General features: G+C 42.0%; 1 protein-coding gene across 2 annotated transcripts in view; it reads left to right on the top strand.

Moving 5' to 3' along the window:
• LOC143996775 (cadherin-10-like) overlaps nt 1–25,985 on the top strand; it is a 639,446-nt gene that overhangs the window by 591,573 nt on the left and 21,888 nt on the right. For both annotated transcript variants that reach the window (XM_077492037.1, XM_077492038.1), the window contains 2 exons: nt 11,791–11,899; nt 14,633–14,884. In XM_077492037.1, coding sequence (XP_077348163.1) covers nt 11,791–11,899; nt 14,633–14,884 — 361 coding nt within the window. The remainder of the gene's footprint in view (nt 1–11,790; nt 11,900–14,632; nt 14,885–25,985) is intronic.

Below are 25,985 nucleotides of genomic sequence, written 5' to 3'. Positions count from 1 at the left end.
CAAAACGCCACTTTTTCTCACGGAAGACAATTCTGGCCCTCTACCGGCATGTGGAAGGCAATGTCTTGACCTCGATGGACAGGGTGGTCATCGGTAAGGTGCATATTACCACTGACTCATGGTTCAGCAGGCATAGGCAGGGACATTACCTATTTTTCACGGCCCATTGGGTCACTCTTCTGACAGCTGGGAAGGCTGCAGGACAAGGCGCAGTAGTGTTGGAGGTTGTTCCACCACCACGCCTCCAAAATGCTAGTACTGCTTGTGACACACCTCTCTCCTCCATCCCCCCTCTTCTTTTTCCTCCCTGGCCTCTTCCTGTGCTTTTTCCTCTGAACCAGCGGTGCTCCGTAGGCATTCAAGGGGCTACGCAAGTACGCAGGCAAAAAAATGCCATGCCGTGCTTGCGCTGGTGTGTTTGGGGGACAGGAGCCACACTGGGGCAGATATTTTGTCAGTTCTGCAGGGGCAGGCCAAGAGGTGGTTGACACCATGCCAGCTTAAGCCAGGAATGGTGGTTTGTGACAATGGCACCAACCTCCTCTCTGCCCTCTGACAGGAACAACTGACCCATGTGCCCTGTCTGGCTCACATCCTTAACCTGGTGGTGCAGTGGTTCTTGGGCAGGTACCCGGGCTTACAGGATGTCCTGAGGCAGGCCAGGAAAGTCTGTGTGCATTTCTGCAGATCATATAATGCCAGTGCTCGGCTGGCTGAGCTCCAAAAGGAATTGAACCTGCCCAAGAACCGCCTTATATGTGACATGCCCACCAGGTGGAACTCAACTTTGGCTATGCTGCAGTGGCTGCACACGTAGCAAAGGGCCATCAATGAGTATCTGCACAATTATGGCACCAGTACAGGGACAGGGGAGCTTGGTTTTTTCATCATGCCAGTGGGGCATGATCAGGGATGCATGCAGTGTCCTATCACCATTTGAGGAGGCCACGAGGATGATGAGCAGTGACAGTACATGCATCAGTGACACTGTAACTCTTGTCCACCTGTTGGAGCATACGCTGCGTGGAATAATGGACAGGGCACTTGAGGCAGAACAGAGGCAGGAAGAGGAGGACTTCCTTGCCTCTCAAGGCCCCCTTTATCCAAACAGTGTTCCTGCTGTCCCACCCATCACACAGGAAGAGGATGAGGAGGAGGAGGAGGAGGAAGAGGAGGAGAAGGATTGTGTCAGCATGGAGGTGGAGCCTGGCACTCAGCATCAGCAGAAGCAGTCTTTTAGGGATGATTTACAGTCCCAAGAAACCCGTGGACTTGTATGTGGCTGGGAGGAGGTGGCTGCGGATCATGTCATCCTTAATGACCCAGAGGACTCCGGACCAAATGCCTCAGCTAACCTATGCTCTCTGATCCTGCAAAGCCTGCGGAAGGATCCTTGTATTCTTCGGATCAAGGAGAGGGACCATTACTGGCTGGCCTCTCTCCTTGATCCACGATACAAGGGTAAGGTTGCAGACCTTATTTTGCCATCGCAGAGGGGACAGAGGATGAGACTTCTCCGGGAGGCCTTGCAGAAAGGTCTGTGCAACGTGTTCCTAAAGACTGGGAGGTTACAAACTCCTGGTCCTGGACAACATGTTAGTGAGGCTTCGGTCAGTCACAGAAGGAGCGGTGGAGAAGGTGGCTGTCTGACCGATGTGTTCAGACAATTTTTTAGTCCGTAGCCCCAAGGTATGATCGGTTCCAGCAACCTTCGCCAGCATCTGATTTACATGGTGCAGGAATACCTAGGGGCAAGGTCAGACTTGGACACCTTTCCCACCGAAAATACTCTGGCTTACTGGGTCTTGAGGATAGATCACTGGCCAGAGCTTGCACAGTATGGAATTGAGCTACTGGCCTGTCCTGCATCCAGCGTTCTTTCGGCATCTGGAGGCTTTGTAACCGATCACAGGGTGCGCCTGTCCACCGACTCGGTTGATTGACTGACCTTCATAAAGATGATTCAGTCTTGGATCAACACCAGCTACCAAGCACCTGAAACTGATGTAACCAAATATTTTTTTTGGAAATGTCACATCCCTTCAAGACTGCCTATGCTGATGCTGAGTGACTGTCCTTTTATGTTGACTGACTATCCTCTTCCTCGTCAATGATCCTGTTGATAACTTGGAAAAACATTTTTGGTTCTGGTGCCACCACCAGTGGCTAAGGCCCAATTTTTCAGCCCCTGTTTAACAGGGGCGTGTAAATTAAAAATTTTGATGCAATGCTTTGCAGCAGGGGTCATTCCTGTACTCCAGCTAGAGTATCTGGGAGATGTTGCAGTGTTGTGGTACCAGCACCAGTGCCTAAGGCCCAATTTTTCAGCCCCTGTTTAACAGGGGCATGTAATTACAATTTTTGATGCAATACTTTGCAGCAGAGCTCATTCCTGCACACCAACTAGAGTATCTGTGAGGGGTTGCAGTTTTGTGGCACCAGTGCCTAAGGCCCAATTTTTCAGCCCCTGTTTAACAGGTGCATGTAATTACAATTCTTGATATAATTATTTCACAGCAGGGCGCTCCAGCGCCCACCAAGAGTCACTTTGAGGGCTTACAGTGTTAACTTGTGGCAACACTAACACCTTAGGGCCAAATTTCTGCAGAGCATATAGGGCAGGCCCCTACTTTCAAACATCCAACTTACAAATGTCCCCTACTTGCAAATGGAAGGAGACAACAGGAAGTGAGATGAAAAAAGACAGACAGCTGTTCTGATTATATAGGGCCTGGGGCCCACACACCTTTCCTTTTTTTAATTTGGGTACGGGGTTCCCCTTAATATCCGTACAAGACCCAAAGGGGCTGGTAATGGGCGGGGGGGGCTACCTATGCCTTTTTTCTCAATGATTTTCATCTGTATTGCTGGAACCAGATATTACATTAAAACTGCAAGCAGTTTTAAATTACTTTTTTTCCGTTAAATGTCATTTTGTTCAAGGACTGTTCTAAACATGGGAAACGTGCCACTTCACAGGCATACTATAGACACCCCCCAGGCACGATATTTAAAGGAATATTTCACTTTTTTTTTACTTTAGTCGTCATTAAAAATCAATGCTTCCAAAAAACGGCATTTAGAAAAAAAATTTTTGCATTGATCCATGTCCCCTGGGGTAGGAGCCGGATTCCCGAACCATTTTTTGGACAATATCTTGCATATTAGCCTTTAAAATTAGCACTTTTGCTTTCAAAAATTTGAATCCCATAGACTTTAATGGGGTTCTAAAGTTTGTACGAATTTTAGGTCCGTTTGAAGGTTCTGGTGCGAACCTAACTGGGGGAGTGTTTGGCTCTTTCCTACTTGGGGCTTTCTGACAGCTGGAATTATTTTAAATTTACCACTACAAGCTACAACTGAATATCATGGCTGGGTGATGTCTTTACAAAAATAAAATAATAATATCCTTCATTTTCAATTATCTGTCAGTTGTCATGTATAACTGTATTAATACTGGTAGTTGATTCCATCTCAAATTACAGTCTTCAGTGAAAAATGTAATGCTTTAAAGTAGAGAAGGTAATATGTGAGATTGCCTTCTAATTTAGTAGTTTTTGTAAAATTTGAAATGATAAAGTGCAGGCTTTCTCAGCTTCCATTTCTCAGCTTGCCACATTTGGTGTGCCAAACACAAATGTCAAACATATAAACCAATTTGGGGCAAATTCAAAGCCAACAATCGAATATTTTAATTGAAAGAAAAAATTTCCTTTGTAAAGAGATTTTCGTTTTTAAAATGAACATGCACAACATTCTCATAATTCGGGATAATTCTCTATGCAAATACGACCCTTTGGTGTCTGGGATGAGAATGTCCATTATAACCATAATGTTAAACTCTGGCATATTTTTAAGCCTGACAATAACTTGGGTGAAATCAATTCTACTATCATGCAAGTGACTTGGTCAGTTCTTCTGAGCTTTGTGAACATATACCAACATTTATATCCACATGAGGAACTCATTCACATTGTTTGAACACTGGTTTTATTTGAACTGAGGAAGCTACTCCTATAGACGATTGAATATTTTCAACATTATTAACTATTACTAATTACTACTTATAATATCATAATATGAACATTTTTAAACACCTGCCAGTGTGTGATATTATTTAAGCTGAAAAATACTAGAACATACTGAAGTCAGTTCATCGAAAAGTAATTTATTAGTGTTTGGTAAATGCTGGAAACCAAAAATTCTTACAGCTTTTGGACACCCCTTTGGTGAGATCTTTGTGCTAGGCTTCCATTTCTGCACATCTAATATGTCCTACTTAGCCTGTTCGATTTTTAATTTAATAATACAAAAAGAGGAATAGTGGTAACACTCTAATTTAGGCAGCAATATCAAAAAATCCTAAGACCAATGTGAATAGAGTCTTACCTAAATTCTCTCAATGGCGTAACACATTTGAGTGAACGAATGATTTAAAGGGAATGTATATTTTGTGTGGTAATTTAGGCAGATCTGCAAAACTATGTAAAACTTAAAGTGATATTAAAGAAAGTTCTTTTTTTTTTTCTTTAAAAGCACAAACATGTTACGATTACCTGCTCTGTGCATTGGTTTTGCACAGAACAGCCTCGATCCTCCTCTTCTCAGGTCCCAGCCGGCGCTCCTGGCCATTCCCTCCTGCTGAGTGTTGCTTGCTTATTGAGCACCACTGAGCAGGCTTGATCCCGAGCTGCTGCTCTGTGTGTCCATTCACACATGGAGCATGGCTTTCCCCAACCCATTGTCTCTTCTCATTGGCCACTCTCATGAACAGCGCTGGAGGGAGACTGGGAAAGTATTATAGGGGACTGGGTGCTGCTTACCTTCATGCATAGAATGTATGAAGGTAAAAAAAAACCTTGAGACTTAATTATTTAATTACTTAATTACTTTAATATACTCCCATTGCACTCTAGATTCAAAGAAACATCTGTGAGTTGGCCCTTAACTAAAGTCGGAAGGGTGATTTTCATATATACCTAGTTACCCAACTTCTATTTATTATTACAATATTTCTATTTGGCAACTGATAAAACAATTTTACAAGACTTTTGTGAACCTATCTGGAACCATATTAACCACATAAGCCCCAGACTATTTTGCTGGCCAAAGACCAGACCACTTTTTGCGATTCGGCACTGCGTCGCTTTAAGTGACAATTGCACAGTCATGCGATGTGGCTCCCAAACAAAATGTATGTCTTTTTTTCCCACAAAGATCTTTCTTTTGGTGGTATTTTATCACCCCTGCGGTTTTTATTTTTTTGCGCTATAAACAAAAAAAGAGCAACAATTTTGAAAAAAAAATGCATTATTTTTTACTTTTTGCTATAACAAATACCCCCCAAAAAATGTACAACATTTTTTTTCCTCAGTTTAGGCCGATATGCATTCTTCTACATATTTTTGGAAAAAAAAATCGCAATAAGCAATTATTGATTGGTTTGCGCAAAAGTTATAGCATTTACAAAATAGGGGATAGTTTTATGGCATCTTTATTAATATTTTTTTTTTTACTAGTAATGGTGGCAATCAGCATTTTTTATTGTGACTGCGACATAATGGCGGATACATCGGACATTTTTGACACATTTTTGGGACATTGTCATTTATACAGCAATCAGCGCTATACAAATGCACTGATTCCTGTGTACCGTATATACTCGAGTATAGGCCGACCCGAATATAAGCCGAGGCCCCCAATTTACCCCCAAAAAAACTGGCAAACTTATTGACTCGTGTATAAGCCGAGGGTAAGACATGCCTGTCCATCCCTGTGTGTGTGTCCGTCCATCCCTGTGTGTCCGTCCATCCCTGTGTGTCCGTCCATCCCTGTGTGTCCGTCCATCCATCCCTGTGTGTGTGTGTGTCCATCCATCCATCCATCCCTGTGTGTGTGTGTCTCCATCCATCCATCCATCCCTGTGTGTGTGTGTCTCCATCCATCCATCCATCCCTGTGTGTGTGTGTATCCATCCGTGTGTGTGTGTGTGTGTGTGTGTGTGTGTGTGTGTGTGTGTGTGTGTGTGTGTGTGTGTGTCCAGCCTACCTGTGTCCCGAGCCTTTGTCCCGAGCCTCCGTCCCGTGCCTTGCCTCCTTGCCTCCGTGCCTCGCCGCCGTGCCTTGCCTCCGTCCCGTCCCGTCCCGTCCCGTGCCGTGCCTTGCCTTGCCTCCGTCCCGTGCCCTCTTCGTCGGCGCCTCGGCGGCCATTGTAAAATTCAAAAGCTGCGCCGCCGCCTTCGCCTGTGATAGGCGGAACACTGAATTTCCCAGCAGCCTGTGTTCCGCCTATCACGTACATCGTATCATCCTCGTCCGTAGTACGAGGATGATACGATGTCCGTGATAGGCGGAACACAGGCTGCTGGGAAATTCAGTGTTCCGCCTATCACAGGCGAAGGCGGAGCCGGAGGCGCGGCTTTTGAATTATAGAATGGCCGCTGTCTGTCTGCTCGACACGCTGATCGAGCGGGCAGACAGCGATGACTCGAGTATAAGCCGAGGGGGGCACTTTCAGCCTCAAAAAAGAGGCTGAAAATCTCGGCTTATACTCGAGTATATACGGTAAATGACACTGGCAGTGAAGAGGTTAACCACTAGGTGGCAGTGTAGGGGTTAAGTGTGACCTAGGGGCGTGTTGCTAACTGTGGGAGGCATGGCTGTGTTTTACACATCAATGATCTCTGCTCCAATCACAGAGAGCAGAGATCAGTGTCACTGTTGCTAGGCAGAACAAGGAGATGCTTGTTTACTTTAGCATTTCCCCGTTCTTCCTCCCCATGAGACGATCGTGGGTATCCCTGCAGCGAACGAGTTGAACTCACGGAGGTCCCTACCGGCGCGTGTGTTAAATTTAAAGGGACATACCTGTACACCCATTTGCCTGTCTGTGCCATTCTGCCTACGTACATCGGCGTGCACAGGCTGGGAAGTGGTTAAAAACATTTTACCCCTCCTGGAGGAAAGAGGATTAGCAGTTCCTAATCCATTTTGGGGAAGGCTTTTACCTCTTCTAGATGATTCTAACCAAGCACTGACATCATCCGTCATGTATGAACATTTTTGTCTTTAAACATTGAAAGCCGTTTTTTTATTTAACCACTTCCCGACCAGCGCACGACGATGTACGTCGACAGAATGGCACGGGCAGGCATATTGGCGTACAGGTACGTCCAATATTCATTGCCGCCCTGCCATCGGGAGCGCGCCGCCGGCGGCGCGCTCCCGCGCTGGTCGGGACCCCCGTGAGTCCGGTCGCGGGACCCGCGGACTCGATCGCCGCGGGCATCCCCGCGATCGTCTCACGGAGCGGCCGAATGGAGGAAATGCTGTGTAAACAACATTTCTCCATTCTGCCTAGCAACTAGCTCTGCTCCATGTGATTAGAGCAGAGATCAGTGTTCACTAAATGAAAGCCCAACCCCCCCCACAGTTAGTAACACACCCCTAGGAACACTTAACCCCTACACTGCCACCCACTGGTTAACCCTTTCACTGCCAGTGTCATTTACACAGGAATCACTGCATTTATATAGCAGTGATTACTGTATAAATGACAATGGTCCCAAAAAATGTGTCAAAAATGTCCGATGGGTCCCCCACAATGTCGCAGTCACAATAAAAATCGCTGATCGCCGCCATTACTATAAAAAAATAATAAAAAATTATTAATAAAAATGCTATAAAACTATCCCTATTTTGTAAACGCTATAACTTTTGCGCAAACCAATCAATAATCGCTTATTGCGATTTTTTTACCAAAAATATGTAGAAGAATACGTATCGGCCTAAACTGAGGGAAAAAAAAGTTTTTTTTATATATTTTTGGGGGATATTTATTATAACAAAAAGTAAAAAATAATGCGTTTTTTTCAAAATTGTCGCTCTATTTTTGTTTATAGCGCAAAAAATAAAAAACGCAGGGGTGATCAAATACCACCAAAAGAAAGCTCTATTTGTGGGAAAAAAGGGACGTCAATTTTGTTTGGGAGCCACGTCGCACGACCGCGCAATTGTCAGTTAAAGCGGCGCAGTGCCGAATCGCAAAAAGTGGTCTGGTCTTTGACCAGCAAAATGGTCCGGTCTGCAAGTGGTTAAACAGACACATTATCTCAATCTTGATTTGTATCATAAAATTATAATTAAGGTTTTATTATGTGGGCTTTAACAAATGTACCCCACTTTAAAATAATAAATATCTAACTGAGTTGATTGATTTAACCACTTCAGCTCCGGACCAATAAACACCTTAAGGACCAGAGGTCTTTTTGCAATTTCGCACTGCGCTGCTTTAACTGGTAATTGCGCGGTCATGCAATATTGCACCCAAACGAAATTTGCGTCCTTTTCTTCCCACAAATAGAGCTTTCTTTTGATGGTATTTGATTGCCTCTGCGATTTTTTTTTTTTTGCGATATAAATGGAAAAAGAGCGAAAATTTTGAAAAAAAAAGATATTTTCTTCTTTTTGTTATAAGAAAAATCGAATAAACTAAATTTTAGTCATACATTGAGGGCAAAATTTATTCAGCCACATGTCTTTAGTAAAAAAAATGTCAATAAGCGTATATTTTTTGGTTTGCGCAAAAGTTATAGCGTCTACAAACTAGAGTACATTTTCTGGAATTTACACAGCTTTTAATTTATGACTGCCGATCTCATTTCTTGAGGTGCTAAAATGGCAGGGCAGTACAAATCCCCCCCAAATGACCCCATTTTGGAAAGTAGACACCCCAAGGAAATTGCTGATGGGTATGTTGAGCCCATTGAATATTTATTTTTTTGTCCTAAGGGATTGAATAATGACAAAAAAAAAAAAAAAAAATTTTTTTACAAAAAGTTGTCACTAAATGATATATTGCTCACACATGCCATGGTTATATGTGAAATGACACCCCAAAATACATTCTGCTGCTTCTCCCGAGTACGGGGATACCACATGTGTGGGACTTTTTGGGAGTCTAGTCGCGCACGGCACCCTTAGAAATCCAATCACCACCTTCAGGATTTCTAAGGGTGCAAATTTTTGATTTAACTCCTCACTACCTATCACAGTTTCGAAGGCCATAAAATGCCAAAATAGCACAAAACCCCCCCAAATGACCCCATTTTGGAAAGTAGACACCCCAAGCTATTTACTGAGAGGCATGTTGAGTCCATGGAATATTTTATATTTTGCCAAAAGTTGCGGGAATATTACAAACTTTTTTTTTTTTGCACAAAGTTGTCACTAAATGATATATTGCTCACACATGCTATGGGCAGAAGTCAAATTACACCCCAAAATAAATTCTGCTGCTTCTCCCGAGTACGGGGATACCACATGTGGGGGACTTTTTGGGAGCCTAGTTAACTAGCTACCTAGCGACACTAGCGACACTGATGCAGCGTTCAGAAAAATTATCGCTTAGTGACACTGGCAAAAGGGGGTGAAAGGGTTAACTAGCGGAAATCAGGGGGTTAAAACCATTATTGGGTAGTATATCGGGGTACCTAGCGCTATAAAAACCTGGCGGTGAACCTAAAAAAATAACTAGCTACCTAGCGACTGTAGCGACACTAATGCAGCGATCAGAAAAACGATCGCTTAGTGACACTGGCAAAAGGGGGTGAAAGGGTTAACTAGCGGCAATCAGGGGGTTAAAAACATTATTGGGTAGTATATCGGGGTACCTAGCGATATAAAAACCTGGCGGTGAACCTAAAAAAATAACTAGCTACCTAGCGACACATGCAGCGATCAGAAAAATGATCGCTTAGTGACACTGGCAAAAGGGGGTGAAAGGGTTAACTAGCGGCAATCAGGGGGTTAAAAACATTATTGGGTAGTATATCGGGGTACCTAGCGCTATAAAAACCTGGCGGTGAACCTAAAAAAATAACTAGCTACCTAGCGACTGTAGCGACACTAATGCAGCGATCAGAAAAACGATCGCTTAGTGACACTGGCAAAAGGGGGTGAAAGGGTTAACTAGCGGCAATCAGGGGGTTAAAAACATTATTGGGTAGTATATCGGGGTACCTAGCGATATAAAAACCTGGCGGTGAACCTAAAAAAATAACTAGCTACCTAGCGACACTAGCGACACATGCAGCGATCAGAAAAATGATCGCTTAGTGACACTGGCAAAAGGGGGTGAAAGGGTTAACTCTAGGGGCAATCAGGGGGTTAAATCTTTATTGGGGGGTGATAGGGGGCTACCCTGGACCTAACACTAACTGTCCTGACAGTTTTTACTGTCACAACTGACACTGAATGCATTGATCAGTAAAGAAATGATCAATGCAATCAGTGACACTGTGACTGGGGGGGGAGGGGGGGCGGGGGGGGGGGATCGGGGGGCGATCGGGGGGGGGGGGATCGGGGGGGGTTTGTGTGCCTGTGTGTACCTACATGTCAGTGTAGTGTTCGTGCAGACTTACTTTTACTCTTCTCCTCGTAGTCCGGTCAAAAAGACCGCCCCGAGGAGAATGACATCACTTCCTCCTTCCTGTGTAAACAATACACAGGGGAGGAAGCTTCTCATTGGCCAGGAGCGATCCAGAGGGGGTGGCCGAAAACCAACGGCCATCCCCTCATCACGGAGCGCTCCTGGACCGAATCGGACCGCCGTAACCAGCGGGAGGGGGTCCGATCGGACCCCCCACCCGCTGGAAGGCAATCACGTAGATGTACGTGATTGTGCCTGCCTGTGCCATTGTGCTGACGTACAATGGCAATACGGCGGTCCTCAAGTGGTTAAGTGGCTCTGAACTGTGGAAACAAAAATTACATTACTTAACTCTCTCAGCTACAGTATATCTTGCTAATACAGCTAAACCCTTCCAACAACTGAAGATGTAGTTCTCTCTCAACAACCATTTTTATTAGATGTCTCTATTTAATCATACCCTTAAGGGCACTTTCACACTCACAGCGCTCCGGATGTCATCGGTAAAGCTCCACTATTTTTAGCGGCACTTCACCGTTGTTTTTGCAGTGCTTTTTGGCCACTAGTGGAGCTCTTTACGGTTGTATTAGCACCACTTTTTGGCCACTAGCGGGGAGCTTTTAACCCCCCGTTATTTTTTTCTATACAATACACCTAATAATGGAAAGACAGATGAATAGTAAAAGTACATGTTTATAAATGAATTTGTTGTTTTTGTCTGCATCAGACGCAACAATAAACAGGCAAGGCTAAATAAATAAAAATCAGGGAAATTAATAGATTATTTTGCCTGTTCATGTGTATAAAAAAAAATCTGAATTACTGTTTCATCAGAGGTGTGGGTGCTCCAGCGTTAAGCAATGGAAATACTTTGTAACATTTTTGTAGTGCTGTTCTATGAGCATGTTATGTTCTTTTTTAATTATTCACAGACAAGTGTGTATTTTTTCTTATTAGTGGACAGTAATTCTATTTGAAAAGTGAAACATACTATATGTAGATTGTGTAAAAATTATTCATACTAGAAGGTTAGATTTGTGGGTCACATTGCTAGTGATTTTATCAAGTGGTATATGCATATATAAATATTATATTATGTGTGTGTGTGTGTATATATATATATATATATATACACTGTATATACTATATATATATATATATATATATATATATATATATATATATATATATATATATATATATATATCAGCATCATATATTTATTTACAAAGTACATATACAAGGAATTTGTGTTCTTGCCATGTAATTCTATAGGATATTTTCCTTGAAGCTTCATTCCTTTCTTTTAATGACTGTGGTTGGCTTTATGTTAACAACAATGTTTTTCTATTTTTCTAACAGTTAATACAGACAATAAGTGCAGTGGACAAAGATGAACCTCCTGGTGGGCAAAAATTCTTTTTCAGCTTAGCATCTGTTAACCCAAACTTCACAGTCCAAGATAATGAAGGTATAGTGACTTTGGAAATATCCTCCTAATTGCATGGTTAATAAGGAAAGTGTGTTTTGTGTGCAGGCTAAATTATATCTTTTTTTTTACTTATACTTTGATACTGCATATAAAGAGAAAGGTATTTTAGGGTATTCTGTGCTTAAAAACAATCCTTGAGTGTCCTGAAAAATACTATTTTGAATTAGACTTGTGCACTACCAAAAAATTTGTTTCGCTTTGTTTTCATTTAATTCGGTTCTTTTTCTTTTATCGAATCATTCATTATGATCGGCTTTCATGACTTCGGATCATTCATAACTTCACATGCATTCATATTCATTCCGTTCTATTCTTTACATGCAAAGATGATAAAAGTGACATAGAAGAGCTTACCGGAAAGATTGGACTCATACAGGCATACACCTGATGAGTCAAACAAGCTTTAAAAGATGACCAGAAGGTTCAGGCTCACTGTAGGCTTGTGCAATTCGTATCGTAACAAATCAAAATTCGGCTGAATTTTGCATCTTTCGGACAATCGGATGCATCCGAAAAAAAAAATAACGAATAACAACGAATACGAAAGAAATATAACGAATGAATTCGAATGAATTTGACATGATTCGGTAATTCTTTAAAGATCTAATGAAACAAAAGGTCAGCTCAAAGTTAATCTTATAGCCCAATCAGCTAATTAATTTTGTGCCGGAGGATAGATTACTGGCAAAGTGCATTCCTGAGAACTGAGTTAGAAGGGTGTTGTATTATAGAAGGGTGTTGTATTATATTTGAGCCGGGGAGAAGAGACGTTGTCATTGTGTGTGTTAAAAGATCCAATAAACAAACGACTTTCCAAACTACAAATCATTATCACGAATGTCTATACATACATAAATAGCGAATTTCAACGAATACGAATGAATGAATTCGACACTCTATGAATAATAACAAATTATCCGAAAATGTATTAACGTAACATAATGAATATAACAGACCGAAATTGTGTATTTTACGAATGACAACGAACCGAAACTAAGCAAAATTTTCCGTTGTGCACAAGTCTAGCTCACTGTAGAGTGAGCTAGAAACAAAAGAGGTAAACAAAAGAGGTAAAACGCATTGGGTTGTCACGCTGATCCCATTGTTACTGTCCGATTTGAAGTGCTTGTTTTTTAATCCTGGAAATGTAAGTGTAATTCTTATGTTTACATAATAAATATTCCTTACGGAATTACGCTATGTGCCCCATTCTCCCTCTTTTTTATCCTCTTGGTTGGACCATGTGCCCATGTACTACCAACCTGCTGTATCCATTGTTTTGGAATGTTTGTTTGGAGGTCATGTCCATACAGTGAGCCTGAACCTTCTGGTCATCTTTTAAAGCTTGTTTGACTCATCAGGTGTATACCTGTATGAGTCCAGTCTTTCCAGTAAGCAACTGGTGCTTCTGGTGATGGATCTTTTATGTCACTTTTATCACTTTTGGATGTTCACTCAAGATTTCTGTGATTGTTATTATATCCATTTATGTATCCATTTTTGGATTACACACCTTGGAACACACTAGGGCCTGCTTCTGGTTCTCTATTTTTATATTTTGGACACAATTTTCCTACTGAATATATGTCCCTATGTATTTTGATATTGGTCATACATTTTTCACTTATCAATTGATATTGACTATTTTGTTAGTCCTGCCCATTTTCTATATTTAACTCTGTTTATCCATACACTTCTGTGTTGGCTGCTAGTGTCTAGACAGCGCGGTATATTTGTTTACTTCATTCTTTACATGCAGCATTTGTTACTTCGAATCATTCGTAACTTTGGATGCATTCATATTCGTTCCGTTCCATTTGTTTAGATGTGGCATTTGTTACTTCAGATAATTCGTAACTTTGGATGCATTTGTATTTGATGCGTTCACTAACATTTACTTTAGCTAAATTTGTAAGGAAATTCCAATAAAAATGTAAATCGAATCTATCATAAATTAGCTGCAATGGCACGGAGATCTAAAAAGATCTATAATTTAATAGTTTATAATAATAATAAAATAATAATAATAATAAAAAACGTTAATAATAGATGATAATTTAATTATAATAGAAAAAAACTAAATGGATGGATTTTCGGTCTTTCTGATTTGTACTCTTTCTGACAATTTGTTTTCATATGCATTCGTCAAAAGAGTCTTTTGTTTATTCGGATGCTTCTGAATGAACGAAGAGTCTTTTGTTTATTCGGATGCTTCTGAATGCTTCTGTCTAGAAACTAATTTGTAACAAAATAATTGCCCATGTTTATTATGAATGACAAAAAAATGATTGGATCAAATAGCCAAGGTGGAGCATGTGCTCTGATGAATACCACATCCTTGTACTGTATTTAGGCTGCTCTTGTATAACTGATTCTATTTCCACAATATGGTTTTCTAGCACCTGTCCCAGACACCTAACACTGTTAAATCTGGTTCAGACTAAGTTCAAACTAAGTGTACTGCAGATACAATCTTCAGTGCAGATACACCTATTTGGTAGCTTCTGCTCTAAGTTCTCTCAGTTTTCTTACACTACATACAATACAGGAACAAAGAGCTTATGGTGGCATTAGCCTTCCCTTACTCTTTTAAAAATGCATCTATTGGAAAATTATCCTTTCATTGAAATAACTTTCCTTTGAAATAACTTTTGCCCATCCTATCCAAAATCTATAGTTATGTTTATATTATGTTTTCTTTTATTTATGCAGATAACACAGCTCGGATCTTAACAAGGAGGAATGGATTTAACAGGCATGAAATAAACACATACCTATTACCAGTGGTCATATCTGATAATGACTACCCAATTCAAAGCAGTACTGGAACGTTAACCATAAGAGTATGCACATGTGACAGCAAGGGAAACATGCAGACTTGCAGTGCTGAGGCTTTACTCTTACCTGCTGGTCTGAGTACAGGCGCTTTAATTGCAATTCTGCTTTGCATCATTATACTTCTTCGTAAGTATTTTATTTATTTTTTTGCTAAAATTAGATCTATTACATTTTCATTATGAATGATGCATCCATTAGCAATACATTTTTTATTCTACCATTTTTGTTGTATAAACAAAAGTAAATACGTTAACACCAGTCTATCTGAAGTATTAGGGCAGTTAAACCTTTCATCAATTAAGAGCAATAAGAGTGGTAAAAAGTGGTTTGTTATGTGTTTTCAGTGCATTGGATAATGGCACCCTTGGTCAAACCAATTTTCCTGCTGCATCATGGCAGCATAAAATAGGTTGTGACTCCACCCTCACAACCTGATAGGACTGGTTAACTATAAATCAAAGACAGACCCGGCTCACAGCATTCATCTTTTTTCCATACCTGATTAGGATTGGAATAGCGAGATATCTCGTACTGTTTGTCGCCCTAGCCAGGTTAAGCCTCTCTTAGGTGAAAGTAGTTCATTTACAGTCTCTAAATGAGCTATATAGTTGGAGCTCCATTCTGGTGGTCTGGGGGGCGGGGCATATTTTAGCTTCTCCTGGGTGTAAGTCCTTCCTCTACAGTCTCTAAATGTCTAAATGTCTAATGTCTAAATTTCCTTTTGCTTTCCATATGCTCATATGCTTTTCTCTGTGTTGTGGGTGTTTGCCATTTCCAAGATGGTGGCAGCAGTGCAAGTACTCTCTGAGCATGAGAGGCAGGAAGTGATGCGGCCTCTGTGATCAGTTTTCTGGTTACATCTTTTCCAGGATGGCGATCTGAGCATGCTTAGGCACTGATATCATCACTAATGGCAAATGTGAGTTTATGGCATTTTAGGCAGAGAATGGTGGAGCTCTCTATCCATGCATGCTGGATGCTTATGTGGTCATTGTTTGCAGGTATGTTTTCCCTTTTGATGGCATTCACCTGGGCTTTTCCTATCACCTTCTCAGTGTTGCTCTAGGGTCATTGTGCTCTTTAAGACATTTACCTGGCCCTTCCTCTTTCTTTCTCAATACCTGCTCTAGGATCACTGTGTTGGGCTCAGTTTCCACTAATGCGACTTATCACTGCAATGTTGCCTGACAAGTCATACCCTATGATTTCCAATGAGTATCGTTCATATCTGTGTCCATAGATCTCAAGAATACACAGGCATTGCTTCAAGTCGCATCAAATTTGCGGCAAAATCACATGACTTTCAGGTCACAGTAGTGGAGACTTAGCCTTATGCTGTTTTTAATTTCAGTCTGCTGCTTTGCTCTGTTCCTATGGGAATGCTGCCCAGTCAGACCACCCATTGCTTTTAAGGTATAGGGATTAGGTACGTAGTGAAAACTGAGAACAAGAGAGTCAACATCTATAGTCCTGTAAGGGCCACAAGATGTAAGGAGCCTTCTGAAGGTCAAGATAAGTCTTCATCTAAGAAAGACATCCAGACAATGTTGATAAAGGTCATCATCTCATTGCTCCCTGTTCACAAACATCACAAGTTATCAGCCCTAATAGTCGCTGCATTTGTGGTGGAAAGTGCCTGCCAAGCTAGTACATCAAATCTGCCTGGGACAAGCTCTATACAGCCCTGCAAGGTCCTCAAGATGGAGGGAGCCTGCTAAAAGCCAGAACAGTCACCATTCAAGCACAGACATCCAAACAACATTAATCAATGTCATTATCTCACCTCTTATTATTATTGCTCCCCGTTTACAAACACCACAGATTACCAGCCCTAATGGTTGCTGCATTTGTGGTGGAAAGTCACTGCTTGACAAGCTAGCATGTCACGTCCACTTGGAGCAAGGAAGGGGATGTCTGGAAAATAGCTGCCTTGGCTAAAGAATCAGCCAAGGAGTTGATGCATGAAGCCTGTACTCCCCAGTTGGTGGCTGAATTGCCTAGCACTTACAACCAGAGCCAGTAGATGGTGCCCAAATTGGAAAGCTTGCCATGGTAAGAAATCATTAAATGGCCCACAAGCTTTGAAGATTGCCCAATAGTCCACAAGGACACAATTAAAATAATTTACTTAAGCGCTAATACAGATAAATTAAGAACCTAATTAAATAGTGAATTCAGCTGCAACTATTCAAATATGCTCTGACACCACATACGCAAATGTTAAATATGATTAATAGTGCACTAAAACCCAGCTTAATAATAATAATGACAAAATTGCCTGGGGTGAAGTGGAGGAAACTCTCCACAAGGTTAGAAAGTACTTATTCCCTTCACTGAACAACTGGAAGAGTTAATCCGGGAAGAATTGAATGGGTCAGAGAAAAATGCCTGTATAAACAGGCTGTCAAAATGGTATACCCTGAAAAAGCTAAACATCAACCTGCAGCAGCCTCCTCCAATGGTGGATGCATCATTAATGTAGCTGGCAAGACATGTCACCTTGCTGTCACATTCAAGGAGGCTCTAGTCCAAAAATTAGATATAGAGCTGAAGTGCTCCTACATACTAACTACAAAAGAACATCTGCTCTAGGCAAACATCTCATAATGCATCCCACTCGCTAATGGAAACAGGTGCTGACTCTGCATGTAGGAATGAATCAAAGAAAAGGCTGGACAGCCGCAGGTCACGGCGAATATCATCTTACAAAAAAACGAAATTTCAAAAAGGTCCAGCATACAGGTGGCAACTCCCAAGTAGATATAAGGAGGCAAACTCCCATGGACTGGGAAAAAGATTAGTAAAGGAACTGGAGAAGTACCCAATCTTCATTATTGAAACCTTAAAGATCTAAGGCACCTGTCTTGGGAGAACAGCAGAAGTCCTTTCAAGGGTGCACTCATTCAGGGGGTGCCTGTGTGAAGCTTTGCGCACACACTTGGATGGAAAATATTCAGGATCTTTGGGCCATATCAGCTATATTTGTGTGACATTGGTGGAAGTTTAAGGGAGGGTCCACCTTTCTGGTATAATAATTTTTATTGAAAAAAATATAACATAATGACAAACGTTTACCTATGCAGGGGCGTAATTCAATGAGAACAAAGACCATATATTATAAATAGGTGGGAAGTCCACCTTTCAATCTCTTCCTGTCAACTAGGCTTTATGGAAAAGTAAAAAATTCTGGTCCAGTTTGTAGCTGGATTAAAAGAAAAAAAATCGTGAAGGTTCCAGTTGCCCAGAGGAGATCAGGATTTGGTTCACCTCTGTTACTAGCAAAAAATAAATAAAAATCAGGTAACCTGTGCCCAATGCTAAAGTTTAAAAAAAAAACTCGATAAGGAAGTTGGAATCGTGCAAGATGGAGAACCTCCAACCAATTATATTATTCATAAATCTGGGAGACTGGATGCTCTGAATGTTTATCAGACACCTACTTGTCCCAATTCATCCTCAGTTCCTCTACCAGTTTCAGTGCCTTCCCTTCAGTCTGTATATCTCTCCCTGGGCATTCACAAAGGTCTTACTTTCTGTAATATTGACAGGAAAAATTCTGTAGAACTTCCACAAGGGAATATCCGCCCTCTGATAGAGAAAGCCAAAGGTGCTTTGGGAGTGAAGTCCTCTTCCAGCAGAACAGTGTCGGAGTATCCTTGGTTCTTCATAACTGACCAATTGTTTGGTCAGTTAAGAGCTTGGAACCAGGACAGGGTCAGGGGAGTTTGGTTTCTTTTCCCTGCGCCAGGGGCTACTGATTAAGGATGCATGCACAAAGCCACAGGGATGGTGAGCAGCGACAATGCATGCATCAATGACAATGCCCCTCTAGTTTTCCTGTTGGAGCACACACTTCATGGAATCATGGACAGGGCACTTGAAGCAGAACAGCGGGAGGAAGGTGAAGACTTCCTTACATCTCAAGGCCCCCTTTATTCAAAAAGCATTCCTGTGAGCCTGCTAAACACACAGGACGAAGAGGAAGAGGATGAGGATTGTGTCAGCATGGATGTAGAGGATAACACTGAGCAGCAGTCTTCAAGGGATGGTTTTCAGTCCCCAGAAGCCCAAAGAGTTGTACGTGGCTGGGGGGAGGTAGTTACAGATCATGTGATCCTTAGTGACCCAGAGGACTCAGAATCGAATGCCTCTGCAAATTTAAGCTGCATGGCCTCCCTGATTCTGCAAAAACTGCGAAGGGACCTTATGATCCGTGGTATCAAGTAGAGGGATCATTACTGGCTGGCAACCGTTCTTGATCCACGTTACAAGGGTAAGGTTGCATAACTCATCCTGCCTTCACAGAGGGAGCAGCGGATGAAACATCTTCAGGAGGCCTTGAAGAAAGGTTTGTGCAATGCATTTCCAGACCCTGGGAGGTTGCAACTTTCTGGTGCTGGACAACGTGTTGCTGAGGCTTCGTTCAGTCAGAGGAAGAGCGGTGGAGCAGGTGGCCATCTGATCAATGACCTTAAACTATTTTTCAGTCCTCAGTGCCAAGTTCTGATAGGTTCAAGCAACCATTGCCAACATCTGCATTACATGGTTTAGGAATATCTAGGGGCAAAAGCAGACTTGAAGACCTTTCCAACAGAGCATCCACTGGGTTACTGGGTCTTGAGGATGGACCACTGGCCAGAACTTGCTCAATATGCAATTGAGCTACTGGCCTGTCCTGCATCCAGCATGCTTTCGAAACGCTGCTGGAGGGGTTATAATGGATCAAAGAGTGTGCCTGTCCACAGACTCCGTTGATAGGTTCACATTCATAAAAATGAATCAGTCTTGGATCAGCAGCTATCAAGCACCTGATGTTGATGTAACTGATTGAATTTGCTATGGATCTGGGATCCCTTAAAGACTGCCTATGCTGACTATCCTACTCCTCCTCAATCTTGATGATGCTAGCTTCCAACAATATTTTTGGTTTAGGGCACCACCACCACCCAAGGCCCAATTTTTCTGCCCCTGTTTAACAGAGGCATGTAATTACAATTTTTGATATAATATTTCAATGCAGGGCCTGTTCCTGTACCCAACAAGAGTAACTGTGAGGTCTTACAGTGTTGTGGCAACACCACCACCCAAGGCCCAATTTTTCTGCCCCTGTTTAATAGAGGCATGTAATTACAATTTTTTATATAATTTTTAACAGCAAGGCCTGTTCTTGCCCCCAACAAGAGTATCGGTGAGAGGTTACAGTGTTGTGGCAGCAACACCACCACCTAAGGCCCAATCTTTCAGCCCCTTTTTAACAGGAGAAACAATTTTTGATATAATATTTCACAGCAGGGCCCGTCTCGTTACCACCTCGTTAACATCTCGTTACCACCATGTGTACACCAACACACACTGATTACCCAATAAAGAGGACCTGTCACCAGCCATCAAAGTACCTGTCATCACCCATCAAAGAACCGGTCATCACCTATCACAGCCCATCTGAGTACCTGAGTACCTGTCCCAGCCCATCTGAGTACTCAAGTACCTGTCCCAGGCCATCTGAGTACCCGAGTACCTGAGTACCTGTAAGCCCATCTGAGTACCCTAGTACCTGAGTACCTGTCACAGCCCATCTGAGTACCCAAGTACCTGTCAGCCCATCTCAGTACCCGAGTACCCGAGTACCTGTCCCAGCCCATCTGAGTACCCGAGTACCTGAGTACCTGTCACAGCCAATCTTAGTACCCAATTACCTGAGTACCTGTCAGCCCATCTGAGTACCCGAGTACCTGAGTACCTGTCACAGCCCATCTGAGTACCCGAGTACCTGTCAGCCCATCTGAGTACCAGAGTACCTGTCACAGCCCATCTGAGTACCCGAGTACCTGTCAGCCCATCTGAGTACCAGAGTACCTGAGTACCTGTCACAGCCCATCTGAGTACCCGAGGACCTGAGTACCTGTCACAGCCCATCTGAGTACCTAAGTATCTGTCCCAGCCCATCTGAGTACCCGAGTACCTGTCCTAGCCCATCAGAGTACCCAAGTACCTGTCACAGCCCATCTGAGTACCCGAGTACCTGTCACAACCCATCTGAGCACCCAAGTACCTGAGTACCTGAGTACGTGTCACAGTCCATCTGAGTACCTGTCACAGTCCATCTGAGTATCTGAGTACCTGAGTACCTGTCATAGCCCATCTGAGTACCTGAGTACCTGTCACAGTTCATCTGAGTACCTGAATACCTGTCACAGTCCATCGGAGTACCCAAGTAACTGTCACCAGCCTGTCGGAGTACCCAAGTACCTATCACCATCCCGTCGGAGTACCCGAGTACCTGTCACCAGCCCATTGCAGTAACAGAGTACCTGTCACAAGCCCGTTGGAGTAATGGAGTATCTGTCACCAGCCCGTCGGGGTAACAGAGTACCTGTCACCAGCCCATTGGAGTACCTGAGTACCTGTTACCAGCCCGTTGGAGTAATGGAGTACCTGTCACCAGCCCATCGGAGTAATGGAGTACCTGTCACCAGCACGTTGGAGTACTCGAGTACCTATTTGCAGACCATGCCTCATAGAATACACGTTGAGGTGTTTGCTTTCCAAAATGAGGTCATTTTGGAGGTAATTCCATTGTCCTGGTGCTCCAGGACCTTCAAAAGTGTGATAGGTAGGAACTAAATGAGATGCGTCATTTATGCTCCTAGAACGCCTGAAGGTACTGCTTCCATGTTGGACCTCTGTATATGGCCAGGCTGTGTAAAAGTCTCACACATGTGGTATTGCAATACTCAGGAGGAGTAGCAGAATGTGTTTTGGGGTGTAATTTTTGCTATATACATGCTATGTGTTAATAATATCTTATAAATGGACAACTTTGTGTAAAAAAAAAAAAAAAGATTTTCATTTTCTTTCCACGTTTTCTGAAGACTTGTGTAAAAAAAATAACCGTTCAAAAGACTCATAATGCTTCATAGAATATATTTTGGGGTGTTTGTTTTCCAAAATGGGGTAATTTGTGGGTAATTCCATTGTCCTGGTGCTCCAGGGCCTTTACAAATGTAATAGGTCATTAGGAAATTAAAGGTGTCATTTATGCTCCTTAACACCTGACGGTGCTCCCTGCATGTTGGGCCTTTGTATGTGGCCAGGCTATGTAAAAGTCACACACCTGTGGTATTGCCTTACTCAGGATGAGTAGCAGAATGTATTTTGGGGTGTAATTTTTGCTATGTACATGCTTTGAGTTAGAAATATCTTATAAACTGACCACTTTTTGTAAAAAAAGAAAATGTTTTCATTTTCTTTCCACGTTTTCCGAAGACTTGTGGAAAAAAATGAACTGTTCAAAAGACTCATTATGCCTCATAGAATATACGTTGGGGTGTTTGCTTTCCAAAATGGGGTCATTTTGGGGGTAATTCTACTGTCCTGGTGCTCCAGGGCCTTCACAAATGTAATAGGTCGTTAGGAAATTAGAGGTGTTATTTATGCTTCTAGAACCCCTGACAGTGCTCCCTGCATGTTGGACCTCTCCGTGTGGCCAGCCTTTGTAAAAGTCCCACACATGTGGTATCTCCATACTCGCGAAGAGTTGCAGAATGTATTTTGGGGTGTAATTGGAAGTATGCATATGCTATGTATGAGAAATAACTTGTTATTATGACAATTTTGTAAAAAACAAAACAAAAGAAAAATTTCTTCTTTTTCCCAAGAATTTTGGGAAAAAATTACAACTTCAAAAAACTCACCATGCCTCTTACTAAATACCTTGGACTGACTACTTTTCAAAAAGGGGTCATTTGGGGGATATTTGTACTTTCCTGACATTTCAGAGCCTCAAGAAATGAGATAGGCATCAGGTGTGATCAGATGTGATCAATTTTCAATGATTTGCACCATAGCTTGTAGACTCTATAACTTTCAAAGAGACTAAATAATATCCAAACAAAAATGACTTATTTGCAAAATTGTATCATAGAAACAAAAAATATATATATATTTTTTTCAAAATTTTCGCTCTTTTTTCACTTATGTCGCAAAAAAAAAACCCAGTGGTGATTAACCACTTCCCACCCGGCCAATGTACATATACGGCCGGGTGGGAGCCGCCTCCTTCTGACTGGACGTTCAGGAACGTCTATCAGAAGGAGGGGGATCGCGCGTGCCCGTGCCCGCGCAGCGGCGCGATCCCCATGCGCCTGTGTCACCCGGACACGGCGCATCTCGAATCGACAGGAGGGCTCTGTGATTGGCCCTCCTGATCAAATGGTGGCCTTGTCTAATCACAGCCATCATGTGATGTAAACAAACAGCCGGTTGCTAGACAATCGGCTCTCCTCTTCTCACACGGAAGTTGTCGCTGAGGAGAGGAGAGCAGATTGCTACAGCCGGCTGGTGATCAGTGAGTATGAGCTGTTTTTACAGCTTTTTACTCACTGATCACTAGTCTAGTGTAATACACACATGTCCCCACACATGTCCCCAAAACACATGTCCCCACACATGTCCCCACACATGTCCCCAAATAATAAAAAGACATGTCCCCAAATAATAAAAACACATGTCCCCCACATATGTCCCACTAAAATCACATGTCTCAATGATTATCTGCACACATATGTACCTGATCACCTGCACACATATGTACATGATTATTTGCGTACATATGTCCGTGATCACACAAACCAATTATTATACACTTAACAGAATTTTTTTTACCAAAAACATGTAGCAGAATACATTTTGGCTTAAATTTACGATAAAATTTGATTTAATCGGATTTCTTTTAAAATAGAAAAAAGAAAATATTGTTTTTTTTCAAAATTTCCACTTTTTTTGCGCTTATATCGCAAAAAATAAAAAACGGAGTCGTGAATAAATACCACCAAAATAAAGCTCTATTTGTGTGAACAAAAGGATAAAAATTTCATTTGGGTACAGTGTAGCATGACCGCGCAATTGTCATTGAAATTGCGAGAGCGATGAAAGCTGAAAATTGGGCTGGGAAGGAAGGGGATGAAAGTGCCCTGTATTGTAGTGGTTAAATACCACCAAAAGAAAGCTCTATTTGTATGAAAAAAATTATAAAAATGTTGTTTGGGTACAGTGTTGCATGACTGAGTAATTGGCATTCAAAGTGTGAGAGCGCTGAAAGCTAAAAATTGGTCTGGGAAGGAAGGGTGTATAAATGCCCTGTATTAAAGTGGTTAACCATAGAAATTGTTATTCAGATGGATGGTGTGTGTGACTGAAGGGAATGATGCGGTGTCTCTCCATGTATAAGCTAAACTGAAGGGATATACGTAATATGGTGGTATGTGGATCTGCAGTGGTTGAATATATTGTTCTGTTTTACCCAACAGTTAATATATATAAATACTGTGAACCACTCCCCGCTGTTTAGGGGTAAGTGGCACTCGGTGCTGCTAAGGGTTGGGAGTGGAGCTGAGAGATAGGATACAATGAGGGCACACACAATATAAAGTAACTTAAGTACTACAGACTCAGATATACTTTTTCTAGACAATGCTTCTTTATTTTACATGAACTTCATTTTATACAATGTAACACATAATTTATGTAGCCGGCTGGCCACTAGAATGGATAAATCAGTATCCTCTCAGTTATGAGATGAGTTTGTTGTAAAATGAAAATGTTACTTTTCCGAGTATTACCGAGTATTTTCCTTTTTGGACAACTGAGTAAGGAGGTCCTTTTGGTGTGCACTTTCCACTGACTCTGTTCAGTAACAGGGATGGGCCGAACACCCCGGTTTGCATCAGAACATGCAAACAGGCAAAAAGTACAAGCGAATATGCAAACACTATTAAACGTTCTGGGACACGAAAATTAAAAATTAAAAGTGCTAATTTTTAAAGCTTATATGCAAGTTATTACCTGAAAAAGGGGACATGTATCAAAGCAAAAAAAAGTTTCTAAAACAACCGTTTTTTCAGGAGAAGTGATTTTAATAATACTTAAGGTGAAACAATTACATTTTCCTTTAAATATGGTGCCTGGGGGATCCCCTTAGTCTGCCTGTAAAGTGGCACATCTGTGTGATGTGTAGAACAGTGCAACAGAAAAATGAAATTTCTAAAGGAAAATGTAATTTAAACTTGCTTGCGGCTGTAATGTATTTCCGGCTAGATGACAAATCAAGGGAAAAAATGGAGTAGGTTCCCCCCCAGTCCCCAGTCCCCAGTCCTTCAGGTCTGGTATGGACTTTAAGGGGAACTCCACACCAAGATCCATACCAGACCCTTATCTGTAGCATTCAGCCTGGAGGACAGGCTCCTGAACCATACCACACCACATGCCTTTAACATGGGGAGGGTGCTTTGGGGTGTTGATGGGGACAAGGACCTCTTCCCAACAACCCTGGCCTTTGGTTGTTGTGGTCTGTGGGTGGGGGGTTTATCTGAATCTGGAAGCGCCCTTTAACAAGAGGGTCCCCAGATCCCACCCTCGATGTGAATGAGTATCAGGTACAGTACATTGTACCCCTACCCAAAAATGTGTCAGAAAGTAAAAACTACAATAGACAGTTTGTGACAATTCCTTTATTAACCACTTCCGGACCAGCCACTGCATTTTTACTACGGCAGGTTGGCTCAGCTGGGCAAACTGACTTTACCTTACGTCACTTTTCCTTTTGGCCACTAGGGGCGTGTGCCAGCAGCATATGCCTGAAGCCTATGCAAGCTCCCAGTAGGCGCAATGACCACCGGGCACCAGCGATTGCTCGTGACAGAGCGAGAACCGAGATCTGCGTTTGTAAACACACAAATCACGGTTCTTTCAGGGAAATAGAGACAGATCATGTGTTCATACTAAGTATGAACACCGATCTCTCTCTCTCTCTTAGACAGTCCCCCCCTACAGTTAGAACACATGGATGGAACACAGATAAACCCATTGATCACGCCCTAGTGTTAACCCCTTCATTTATAGAGTAATCAGTGCATTTTTATAGAAATGATCACTGTATAATGGTCAATGGTCCCAAAAATGTGTCAAAACTGTCCAATTTTTCCGCCACAATATTGCAGTCCCGATAAAAATCACAGATCGCCGTCATTACTAGTAAAACAAATAATAATAATAAAAATTTCATACATCTATCCCCTATTTTGTTGAAGCTATAACTTTTGTGAAAACTAATCAATATACACTTATTGTGATTTTTTTTTTTTTTTTTACCAAAAATATGTAGAAGAATACATATTGGCCTAAACTGTGGATCAAATACCACCAAAAGAAAGCTCTATTTGTTGGAAAA

This window comes from Lithobates pipiens, unplaced genomic scaffold (assembly GCF_037356315.1).
Source record: "Lithobates pipiens isolate NorthernLeopardFrog02 unplaced genomic scaffold, aLitPip1_a1.2 Scaffold_19, whole genome shotgun sequence".
Lineage (NCBI taxonomy): Eukaryota > Metazoa > Chordata > Amphibia > Anura > Ranidae > Lithobates > Lithobates pipiens.
Note: the sequence above shows the minus strand (reverse complement) of the source record. Positions and strands in the feature narration are given on the sequence as shown.